The sequence below is a fragment of the Cyprinus carpio genome, chromosome B9 (genome assembly GCF_018340385.1).
Source record: "Cyprinus carpio isolate SPL01 chromosome B9, ASM1834038v1, whole genome shotgun sequence".
Lineage (NCBI taxonomy): Eukaryota > Metazoa > Chordata > Actinopteri > Cypriniformes > Cyprinidae > Cyprinus > Cyprinus carpio.
Window position 1 is genome coordinate 30,110,836 of NC_056605.1, and position 12,450 is coordinate 30,123,285.

At 34.2% G+C, this 12,450-nt stretch overlaps 1 protein-coding gene across 1 annotated transcript in view; it reads left to right on the top strand.

Annotated features, from left to right (window-relative positions):
* Positions 1-11,002, top strand: part of ifih1 (interferon induced with helicase C domain 1) — a 30,723-nt gene extending 19,721 nt beyond the window's left edge. Inside the window, exons 9-16 of the mRNA XM_042731879.1 lie at positions 1,023-1,146; positions 2,661-2,876; positions 3,860-4,116; positions 4,232-4,381; positions 8,416-8,577; positions 8,655-8,848; positions 9,018-9,111; positions 10,446-11,002. Coding sequence (XP_042587813.1) covers positions 1,023-1,146; positions 2,661-2,876; positions 3,860-4,116; positions 4,232-4,381; positions 8,416-8,577; positions 8,655-8,848; positions 9,018-9,111; positions 10,446-10,649 — 1,401 coding nt within the window. The 3' untranslated portion in view covers positions 10,650-11,002. The remainder of the gene's footprint in view (positions 1-1,022; positions 1,147-2,660; positions 2,877-3,859; positions 4,117-4,231; positions 4,382-8,415; positions 8,578-8,654; positions 8,849-9,017; positions 9,112-10,445) is intronic.
* Positions 11,003-12,450: the final 1,448 nt, after the last annotated feature.

The window sequence follows — 12,450 nt, forward strand, 5'->3', positions numbered from 1 at the left end:
TCACACAGGCCTATAACTAACTAAAGAAAAAAAAAATTATTCTGTTTTCTTAAGAAGAATTGTTTGGAATAATAAAAAAAAATCCTTAACCTTTTCTCTTAAGAATGTTCTTAAGATAGTTTTTTTTAATTTTTTTTTTTATCATTGTAAATAACCTTCGAAAGTTTGGATAACCTCCAACTTTCTTTAAATCCCCGAAGGTAACATGTTTAATTAATTTATTGGGTTGTTTAAAATTAACTGTTAATTTTAAGCAATTACAGCATTACACTAACTACATATAATGCACATCATACAGGGATGTGCACGAGTAATTATCAATAATGTAAAAAAAAATTATGATTGTGACTTTTTGGTGAATTCAAAGTTAGCATTATGCAACAACTTACTAACTAGTCAAATTGGGACTGTTTTTTAAATATATCAATTACGACATAACTTTCAGCAGCATTCAGCACGTATAGCAGCCATACACCACACAAGAAAGAGTCAACAGAAGATTATTAAAAAAAATACTATTAATACATCAATCGAAAATATGATGTGTTTTCATTGAGTTGATCAGCCAGTCTTTGTCAAGATCCGCAATACAATCAGAAAAGCCTGTCATTTTCATCTAAAGAAAAAAAAAAGACATTCTTAAGAAAATAAGAATGTTGTTAAGATTTGCATTAAGAACATTCTTACAAACAAACTTGAAGTTTATCTTAAAAAATTTGTTTGAAAATAGTCTTGTGAGAAAGTCTTTAGTCTTGTTTAAAAATAGTCAATGACTTTTGCAATTCTTTTTTGGTGCCACTAGTAGCGCAAAAATGACACACCATATGGAACAATGGTTTAGATATTTATAGAAAAGCCTGTGTAAACAATAAAAATACAATAACTTAAAGACTTAAAGTTCTTGACTATCAACAATAAAGTGAGAAAGCATGCATACTGTACTGTAATGACGCTAGTATATTCAGTTTAGATGTGGATTATTTAAAAAAGTCACAATAAAACCTGTCTATGGCATGTTAAAGGACCCGTTTGGAGATGTGATCAAGAAGATAATGGATGAAATCCACGAGCATGCTGACCTGAAGCCCCTCTGTGAGCCCGGTATACAAAATTACGAACAGTGGGTTGTACAGAAAGAGCAGAACGGTGAGTTTACTGCCTTTTACAAAGACATTCAGGAGGTTTACTGGGTTTACTGGGTCATTAAAAACCTGGAAATATATGGAAAACGTCACAGAAATTATTACAGTTTTGAAGGCGTCATATAAATTTCCGTAAATACAAATTCCTGGTGGCCCCACAAAAATGCACAGTCTGTCTGAAACCTTCATTTATGAGCTGTAACCTTACACAGTTTTCCTAACTAGCCATACCACTCAATTTTTTTGGTTTGCTCTGCTTTATAGATTTAAATAACTAGATACTGTGCTTTGTATAAGTATTCACACTAATCCTGAGCTCGTCTTACACACTTATTTGTACATGAAATATATTTCTTCCAAAAATCCAGTAATCATAAACAAAATCCTGGTGGTTGGTAAGGATCTTTTTAAAGCTCTTCCTAAAATGTGGTTTCTCTTTGTGTGTTGCCCTGCCTTCTTTGCAGAAACCATGATTCAACCACCATATTGTGGAAGTCATGATAAGAATTTCATATAGTCATGTACTCCTGCTAAGTGTGTCACAATAAGCCACAGTAATAACAGTCTCTTTCCTGTTTTTAAAGGAAGAGACTGTTATTTTACTCTGAATTCCAACAAAGTTTCTTAACTTCCAGCAGTCATACAAAATAATAGAGGAGAAAAAACATCCACAAAGACTTGTTATAACTAACCAGTATTCTAGTGCATAGCTCAAAGCCTTTGTATCACTGATATACTATTATCATTTTTGTTAATATTTCAAATTAGATTTTATTTTTATATTTTGTTTTTATTTTAACTTTAGTTAAAATTTTAGTAATTTTGTTGCATTTTATCTTTTTAGTTTTATCTTTATCTTTTTTTAGTTTTATTTATATATTTCTATTTATTATATAATGTATCATATAATATTAATTATATATAATATTATATATATACTTTATATATATAAACTATATATATATATATATATAATTTAAATAGTTTTTAGGTTTTTATTTAAATTAGGTTCTAGGTTATTTAGTGTTAGTTATTTTAGTACTTTAAATTAAGTTAATTAAAAATTAAAAATGCTACCTTGACAGCTAGCTGAAATAAAAAACATTTAATTTTTTTATGTTATTTTATGTCAGTTAAAACGTAACTGACATTACCACAAGTAATATCTTTTATGGTTTTAGTTGTATTTTGAGTTAACATATATGGATGGGATGGGGCAAGCGATTATTATTGTATTAACTAGTGTATTAACTCCACATCTCATGATGCACTGCAAATGATGTAACTAAAAATAACGCTGAAATTGCATAACTTCAGAATTCATAGCCTGTTCTCTGTGGAGAAAAAGAATGGGATTTTTACTTGCAAAAAAACAATTTATGGATACACTAAACACTTTATTTAATAGTCCAATGAGTGGACTATAAATTAAAGGACCTTAATGGCTAATCTTGTGGCCTAACAGGAGTTATATTGTTGAACTCTTTATAAATATTGACTGTCTGTGTTGTTCACCAGCTGCTAAGGAGGAGAATCAGAAGGTGCGCGTGTGCGCCGAACATCTCCGCCAATACAACGAGGCTCTTCATCAGAGCAACACCATACGCATGTCAGACGCCTTCCGCTTCCTCGACAAATATCACAACGAAGAGCTCAAGACCAAATCCATCGCCGATGAGGAAGGCACTGTTACAATCACAGACACAGAGCGATTCCTCTTCACTTTGTTCAAAGGTATCATAAAAACAGACGCAGAAAACAATGCTATCTGGAATATAGTGGAAATAGTCTTTTATGGGGTTCCAGCAATTACTTAAGCTGTTAGTAAAATAAAAAAGCATGGAGCCAAGCAGAAAATGTATCATCATTTACTCATGTTGTTCCAATCCTGTATTATTTTCTTCATTCGGTGAGACGCAACAGGAGATGTTCAGTAATATCTGAGCACTTCTGATGAAAGTGGATGATGCTTTATACTAACAAACAACATAAGAGTGACCAAATGATGACTTTTTTTGTATTGATATCGTTAAGTGTTATTTTAGTATATCCTATATTTTTTGTTATTTTGAATTGAGTTTTATTTTTTATAATTTCTGTTTTATTTTAATTTTAGTAAAAGTTTTGGTAATTTTGTTGTTTTTGTCATTTTTATTAGTGTTAGTTTATTGTTTTTTATATTCATATAGTGTTTTTATTTTTATTAAGTTTTATTTTTTAGTTTATTCCATTTTAGCACTTTAGTACTATTTAGTACTTAAACTAAACAAAAATGAGAAATAAGTTCTGTTTTATTTAATATTCATTTCAAGTAATGATTTTTTTTTAGTTAACAATAATAATCTAAACTAAAACAATTTAAAATGTAATTGAAATAAAGCTGAGATAAAATAAATATTAGATGAAAATACTAAATCTAAAAGGCATTAAAAAATAGAAATGATGCTTTGGCAACTAACTGAAATAAAATAAAATTACTAAAACTAAAACTGAAAAAAAAAATCATTCAAGCTCAATAAAAATTACAAAAGCACATAAAATTACTCAGTTAAAATTCAAAACATTCAATTGGAAATAACTGAAAAGCTACTCAAAATAATACTAATACAACTCTGTTTTGGATGAACAATCCCTTTAAGATGTGTCCAGACATGCTAAACATCTTGTTAGGTAATGCTGATTCACTGTTTGTATCTGTTTCTCTTAATACTCAACAGACAATAAAGCAAAGCTGCAGGAGTTGATGGGAAAGCCGCAGTATGAAAACAACAGTCTGGCCCAGCTGAAAACCAACATCCTGAAGGAATTCAGCACCAGAGAGAGAGCGAGAGGCATCATATTCACCCGGACCCGCCTCAGCGCCATCGCTCTCTGCCAGTGGATTCAAGAAAACCCCAAGTTTGATGAAGTGGGAGTCAGTGCCAGCTATCTGATTGGTGGTGGAGATCAGAGCGTGGTGAAACCGATGACTGCTGTAAGTCACTCTCAAACTCAGGAACTAATGTGTCTGCATTCATTTAAATCATTGTTCCAGGTTGCATTAGTGGCATAATATCGATTTTAATAAAATACTGTCCTGCCATTTCCAGGCAGAGCAGAAGGACGTGCTCAACAAGTTTCGTGACGGCCAGATCAATCTGCTAATAGCCACCACTGTAGCAGAAGAGGGTTTGGACATCGCCGAATGTAATTTCGTCATACGCTATTGCCTTGTGACCAATGAGATCGCCATGATTCAGGTGTGATTTTAGATTATTGCTCAACATGATGCTACACTTTTTGGCCTGTTGCTAAGGGCTTGTAGTTTTTGTTTATTTGTTTTCATGAATATTTACTTTAGATGCCATATGGCTCCCGGGCCGGTTTCATACAGTACATCTCACATCTGCAGCACTTAAATGTTTAACAGGAGCCAAACTAAAAGTTTTCAACATTCAGTTCAACCTTTAATAGCTAAAGTATGTGTTCATCGTTTTCATAACAAATAATAGGCTCCTGTAGCTCAAGTGGTAGAGCATTGCGTTACGAAGCGCAAGGTTGGGGGTTCGATTTCCTGGGAACACATGATAGGTAAAAATTGATAGCCTGAATACACTGTAAGTCGCTTTGGATAAAAGCGTCTGCTAAATGCATAATTTTAATTTTAATTTTAATTTTAATTTTAATTTTAATTTTAATTTTAATTTTAATTTAATTTAATAGGCCAACTTCTAATACCAATTTAAAATAGCCATTATCAATTGAAAAACTCAATGTGGTAATTTCCTGTATAGTTACCCAACAGAAACAAGGTCACTATGAGGCCAGATACACTTGTTTACTATAGTATATAGTATTGTTCTAGAGTAAAATATACAGTCACGTCCATATATATTTGGACGCTGACACAATCTTTATAATTTCAGCTCTGTATGCCACCAGAACAAAATTAAAAATAAAACAAATCAAGATGAAATTAAAGTGCAAACTTTAAGCTTTAATTCAAGGGCTTGAACAAAAATATAACAATTACAACCATTTTTATACAAAGCCCCCCCCCCCCCCTTTGTTCAGGAGCTCAAATGTAATTGGACAAATAAATATAATAATAAATAAAATGTTCATTTTTAATATTTTGTTGAGAATCATTTGCATGCAATGACTGCCTTAAATCTGGAACTCACCAGAGACTGGGTTTCCTCCTCTGTGATGCTTTGCCAGGCCTTTACTGCAGCTGACTTCAGTTGTTGTTAGTTTGTGGGTCTTTTTGCCTTTAGTTTTGTCTTCAGCAAGTTAAATGCATGCCGAATCACTCCAATCAACCATTTGATTGGCTATTGCAGAATATTCTACTTTTTTACCTACAAAAACAACTGGGTTGCTTTTGCTGTATGTTTTGGGTCATCGTCCATTTGTACTATGAAGCACCGCCCAAACATTTTTGCTCCATCTGACTGAATCTGGGCAGACAGTGTATCCCTATACACTTAAAGAATTCTTCTGGCTGCTTCTGTCTTCCATCACATCATCAATAAACACCGCTCATGCAATCACACTGCCTCCATCATGTTTCACAAATGATGTAGTATGCTTTGGATCATGAGCTGTTCCAAGCCTTCTCTATACTCCCCCCAGAATCCCATCATTCTGATTCAGGTTGATCTTAATTTCAGCCGTCCAAACAATGCTTTTCCAGAAGTGGTCTGGATTTTTAGATGTTTTTTGGCAAAGTCTAATCTGGCCTTGTTTGCACCTTGTGGTGAACCCTCTGTATTTGTTCTCGTGAAGTCTTTTCTTGATTGTAGACTTTCACAGTGACATGTGTGCCTCCTGGAGAGTGTTGTACAATTGGCTGGATGCTGTGAAAGTGTTTTTATCATCCACCACTGTTCAGCATCTGTGGACGTCCGGGCCTTTTTTGTTGCAGAGCTCACTAGTGCGTTCTTTTTTCTCAGAATGTACCAAACTGTTGATTTGGCCACTCCGAATGTTCCTGCTATCTCTCTGATGGATTATTTTTATTTTAATTTGAAGCCTAACAATTGTCTGTTTCAGTTGTATGGCGAGCTCCTCTGACTGCATGATGTGGGTTCAGAGCAACAGCTTCCAAATGCAAATGGCATACTTAGAATCAACTCCAGACCTTTAACTTGCTTAATTGATGTAGAAATAATGAAAGAATAGCCCATGCCTGTCCATGAAACAGCTTTTGAGTCAACTGTCCAATTATATGGTCCCTTGAAAAAGGGGGGAGGTGCATATTAAAGAGCTGTAATTCCTTAACATTTCCTACAATTTTGATGAGAATACCCTCAAATTAAATCACATATATAAAAAAATAAACAAATACTAAAAACACAACTAAAAAATAAATATTTTTTGCTTTCATAAACAAAAATAATGTGTGTGTGTGTGTATATATATAAATAGATATATAAATATATATATATATAAATATAAATAGATATAAAAATATATATATATATAAAATATATATATATATATATATATATATATATATATATATATATATATATATATATATATATATATATATATATATATATATATATATATATATATATATATGGACCATGTAGTACATAATACATGAAATGTAATGTCATCAATGACAAAGTATATATATACTTCTTAAAGGAATAGTTCACACAAAAATGAAAATTCGGTCAATAATCACCCTCATTTCGTTCAAGACCTTCGTTCATCTTCGGAACACAAATTAAGATATTTTTGATGCATTCTGAGAGCTCTATAACCTTCCCATAGATAGCAAGGATCCACAATCAAGGCTCAGAAATGTAGTAAGGACATCGTTAAAATAATCCATGTCACATCAGGGGTTCAACTGCAATTTTGCGAACCTACGAGAATGCTTTCTATGCACAAAGAAAGCAAAAAATATAGACTTTATTCAACAATTTGACTACTCCACCTCACCCTATAGTGCCATTTTGGAGAGTATCACGTACGTTAACAACAGATGTAACAGATGTAGTGGATACGTTGTTTTCGAAGCGTATCAAAGCGTAAACAACGTATCTGCGTATGGTGCTGCTGACACAGAAGAGGATACATTGTTTATGTGATACTCTCCAAAATGGCACTATAGCTGATAGAGAGAGACAGAAGAGACAAATTGAATTGTTGAATAAAGTCATTATTCTTCTGTAACTTTAAGAGGTAATTGTGTCTAATCACTTCATACAGTAATACAGTTTTCATAAGCACAGTAAAATACTGTTTATTTAGGTCATTTGTATCGTTGTATCTAATGGTCTCTCTGATGTAATCCTAGAACCGCCCCTGGTCAGAAAGCTCTCGGAATTCATCAAAACTGTCTTAATTTGTGTTCCCAAGATGAACAAATGTCTTACAGGTTTGGCACGACATGAGGGCGAGTAATAATGACAGAATTGTCATTTTTGGGTGAACCATCCCTTTAATACTGGTCGACTCAAGGGATTTTTTTAATGGCCAATGCAAATACAGAGTGTGTCCAATATACTGCTCTTGTATATATACTGTAGGTATAATACAATTTATTTATAGCAAATCATGCATTTAATTTAATAATTTAATGATGCTTATTCATTATTTTATCCAACATTTACTCCAAATTCACATAAAAAGGTTTTGAAGTTAGTCTCTTATGCTCGCCAAGGCTGCACTTATTTGATTAAAAATACAGTAAAAAAAATAATATTGAAAAATATTATTTCATTTTAAAGTAGCAGTTTTCTATAAAATATCATTTAATCCTAGGATGCAAAGCTGTATTTTCAGCATCATTACTCCAGTTTTCAGTGTCATATGATCCTTGTGCTGCTTTATATTTTTGCAGAAACTGAAACTGTAGAAATTTTGAAACTGAAACATTTTTTCCAGGATTCTTTGATGAAAATAGTGTAAAAAGAACAGCATTTATTTGACATTTTAATTCTTTGTAACGATATAAATGTCTTTACTGTCACTTTTGATCAATTTAATGCTTGCTAAATAAAAGTTTTAATTTCTTTAAAAAAAAAAAATCCTACTGACCCCGAACTTTTAAACAATTTTAAAATGGCCAAATATTGAGAGGGATTCAGGGATTCAACTTAGTGTCTAATATATCAGTTTGTCACTATTTACTTGACAAATGAAGCTATCAGAGACTTACTGTATGACCTGAACACTGCTGATGTCAAGCTTGTGTTTGAGGTTGTAGTATCATGCTGAAGTATCTGTGATCAACATGAATGATGTAAGAAGAGCTGTTTTTCCCTCTCTGCAGGCCCGTGGTCGAGGAAGAGCAGAGGACAGTAGTTACACGCTGGTGGCGGAGGCAGGATCTGGGGTGGCAGAGAGAGAGAGCGTTAACGAATACCGGGAGAAAATGATGAGCAAAGCCATCGCCAAAGTGTGCAAGATGAATCGAGCCGACTACGAGAAGAAAGTGAGGATCTACTTCAAAAAATACACTCCAGTAAACTAAGTGTACACTTAAAAGAAACAATATTTGGTTTCTTGTAGATCAGAGAGTTTCAGATGCAGGCCATAATGGAGGAGAAGGTGAAGATAAAGAAGAAACAGCAGAAAGGAATGATGAAGGAACCGCCATCTAAAATCAGCCTGAGCTGCAGACAGTGCAGTGTGTTTGTGTGCTCTGGAGAAGACATTGAGAAGATCGAGAACATGCACCATGTCAATGTCACTACGCAATTTAGGTAAAAACCCACAGTTACAAATACTTTTTTTGTTTTGCCTTCACAGAAAATCCAGAAATATGTACACTCATGTTTGTACATACACTTATGTTTGTACATGTTTATTGTGCATAATGATGGTGGTGAAGAGTAATAAATCAGTAAAAATAAATGTTGTTGATGTCTGCAGTAAGCTGATTACAGTCCGAGAGAATGCTTCACTACAGGAGAGACTCCTGGACTATGAGACCAATGGAGTCATTGCGTGCAAAAACTGTGGACAGGTATGTGCTGACTTCAGCTCTTCCCTTTAAATAAACACTGTTTGCATTACTGCTGAGCCTAACAGTGGTTAAGCAAAATTCAGTTTGACTCGCTCTTAAAAACACAGAACCACAATAATGCAAAAAAACACTTAGTTTATTGGAATAATTCATCCAAAAATAACATTTCACTCTCAGGTCATCCAAGATGTAGATGGGTTTGTTTCTTCATCAGATTTGGAGAAATGTAGCATTACATCACCAATGGATGCTCTGCAGTGAATGGGTGCCGTCAGAATGAGAGTCCAAACAACTGATAAAAACATCACAATAGTCCACAAGTAATCCATACCACTCCAGTCCATCAGCTAATGTTGTGTGAAGCAAAAACTGCGTGATTGTAGGAAACAAAGACATCAAGGCATTTTTAACTTAAAACTGTTGCTGTTGGAGTCCTTTATCCATAATATTGCTTTCTCCAGTGAAAAAGTTGTCTCGTCTGAATCAGGAGAGAAATATGCACAGATCAAGTACGGTTTACAGGCAAAAACAGTCCAAAAACATACCTAAACAAATATGTTGGTGGATTTTGTTGTGAGAGAACAACAGGGGATGGACTTTTTCACTGGAGGAAGAGTTATTATGGATTATGGACTCGATTTTGTCCTGAAGCAACAGTTTAAAGTCAAAAATGCTTTAATGATGTATTTGTTTCCTACAAACAGACAACTTTTTCACTTCACATGATGTTAACTGATGGATTGGAGTGGTGTGGATTACTTTTGGATTATTATGATGTTTTTTATCAGCTGTTTGGACTCTAGTTCTGACGGCACCCATTCACTGCAGAGCATCCATTGGTGAGCAAGTGATGGAATGCTACAATTCTCCAAATCTGATGAAGAAACAAACTCATCTACAGCTAGGCAATATATTTATAAATATGTGATTATTACAATTATACGTTATTAAATTATCTATGTGTAATTATTCATTTATTATAAATAGAATTTCAGTTTTTTAGACATTTAATGCTAAGCAATATATCTTTTGATATTTATGTATCTGATTTGAAATAGCAAAAACTGGGGTGGTTTTCAGTGTAGCCAAGTAGATTCAAGCTGCTTCATACAAGAAGTAAAATTTAGTTAAATAAAGATGTGTTAAAAGGCATGTTTTGCAAATTAAGTCTTACAGTAAAGTTTGATGATGCAACTTTATACAGATAGCACAATATTAAAAAATATATAGTGAAATATTTTGTATATCACCCAGCCTATACATCATACAGTATGTATAATTTCCTTTAATATGCATTCATATTAAATCTTACTTTTTGTCTCGTTTCTGAGCAGCAGTGGGGCTCAATGATGCTGTATAAGAGCATTGAGTGTCCCTGCCTCCATATCAAGAACTTTGTGGTCACGTACGGCTCCAAAAAGAAGACATTCAGCAAATGGAGCGAGTTGCCCATAAAGTTCCCTGCGTTTGATTACACTCAACACGCTGATCTCCTTGTAGAGGACTCGGGGGAAGAAGAAGACATGGAAACTGACTAATAATAAAGAGCAGAAGATATTCAAACTCATCCCTGACACAATCAATCAGATGACATAACCTGTAAAACGATGCATCTACCATGTCTATTTTATTAAAAGCACTTGTACTACTCAACATATTGTGGCTCAATGGAAGTTAATATTATCATTTATTGAATCTCTTGTGGCACTTTTGAAATTGTGATTCTAATGCATGTTTTATCTTACAATACTGAGTTTGCATCTTGCAATTGTGGAAGCACAATGAAGCTGTGCAATGGCAATCTGTGGCAAATACTGTTTTTGTGTTCTGAGAATGTCTCTAGAGAATATGGTACTGTATGTTGTTATTTGGAGTAAATACATTAAAATGACCCTTTTTGTGTCATCTGTTTTCTTTCTCACATGAACGGTCTTTGATTATGAATCATGCATTCACTGAAAAAAAAAAGAGAAGGACCATCAGGGAAGAGTGTGACACATACTCTCTCACACACCTGTTCAGGTGTTCTCAGGAGGACACAGGCTCCCAGTGAGCAAACATCACCTGAGAAAACCTGTCAGGAAACTGGCTCTCATTATGCTTGACAAGTCCTGAAGGCTCAACAAGTGTACAAGTTTTTCCAGTGTACCTCCTTAGTTGACGAGTGTTGATACGTTCTTTAAACACATACGCAATCAATGCAAATTTGGAGACACTTTCACCTTTATTGTGATCATTTTCTATATGTTGGAATGATAGTAAAATGCTAACAACTCTGATATAACACAAATGGAAGTTTGGGAATGATGTTGTGATGAAAATGTAACAATTTAATTATTGCTTATTATTCTTACCTTCATGAGATGCATGAGATGATATACATATACAGTGGCGTGAAAAAGTGTTGGCCCCTTTCCTGATTTCTTTTTTTTTTTTTTTTTTTTTTTTGCATGTTTGTCACACTTTCATGTGTCAGATCATCAAACAAATTTAAATATTAGTAAAAGATAACACAAGTCAACACAACATGCAGTTTGTTTTTTATTATTAAGGCAAAACAAAATCCAAAACTACATGGCCCTGTGTGAAAAAGTGTTTGCCCCCTAAATCTAATAACTGGTTGGGCCACCCTTAGCAGCAACAACTGCATTCAAGCGTTTGTGATAACTTGCACTGAGTCTGTTACAGCGCTGTGGAGGAATTTTGGTCCACTCATCTATGCAGAATTGTTGCACTTCAACCATATTGAAGGGTTTTCGAGCATGAACCGCCTTTTTAAGGTCATGCCACAGCATCTCAATAGGATTCAGGTCAGGACTTTGACTAGGCCACTCCAAAGTCTTCATTTTGTTTTTCTTCAGCCATTCAGAGGTGGACTTGCTGGTGTGTTTTGGATCATTGTCCTGCTGCAGAACCCAAGTTCGCTTCAGCTTGAGGTCACGAACAGATGGCCGGACATTCTCTTTCAGGATGGATTTTTTGGTAAACAGCAGAATTTATGGTTCCATTTATCACAGCAAGTCTTCAGGTCCTGAAGCAGCAAAACAGCCCCAGACCATCACACTACCACCACCATATTTTACTGTTGGTATGATGTTCTTTTTCTGAAATGCGGTGTTACTTTTACACCAGACGTAATGGGACACACACTTTCCAAAAAGTTCAACTTTTGTCTCGTCAGTCCACACAGTATTTTCCCAAAAGTCTTGGGGATCATCAAGATGTTTTCTGGCAAAACTAAGATGAGCCTTTATGTTCTTTTTGCTCAGCAGTGGTTTTCGTCTTGGAATGTGAGGCCTGCAGTTCTTTGGATGTTGTTGTGGGGTCTTTTGTGACCTC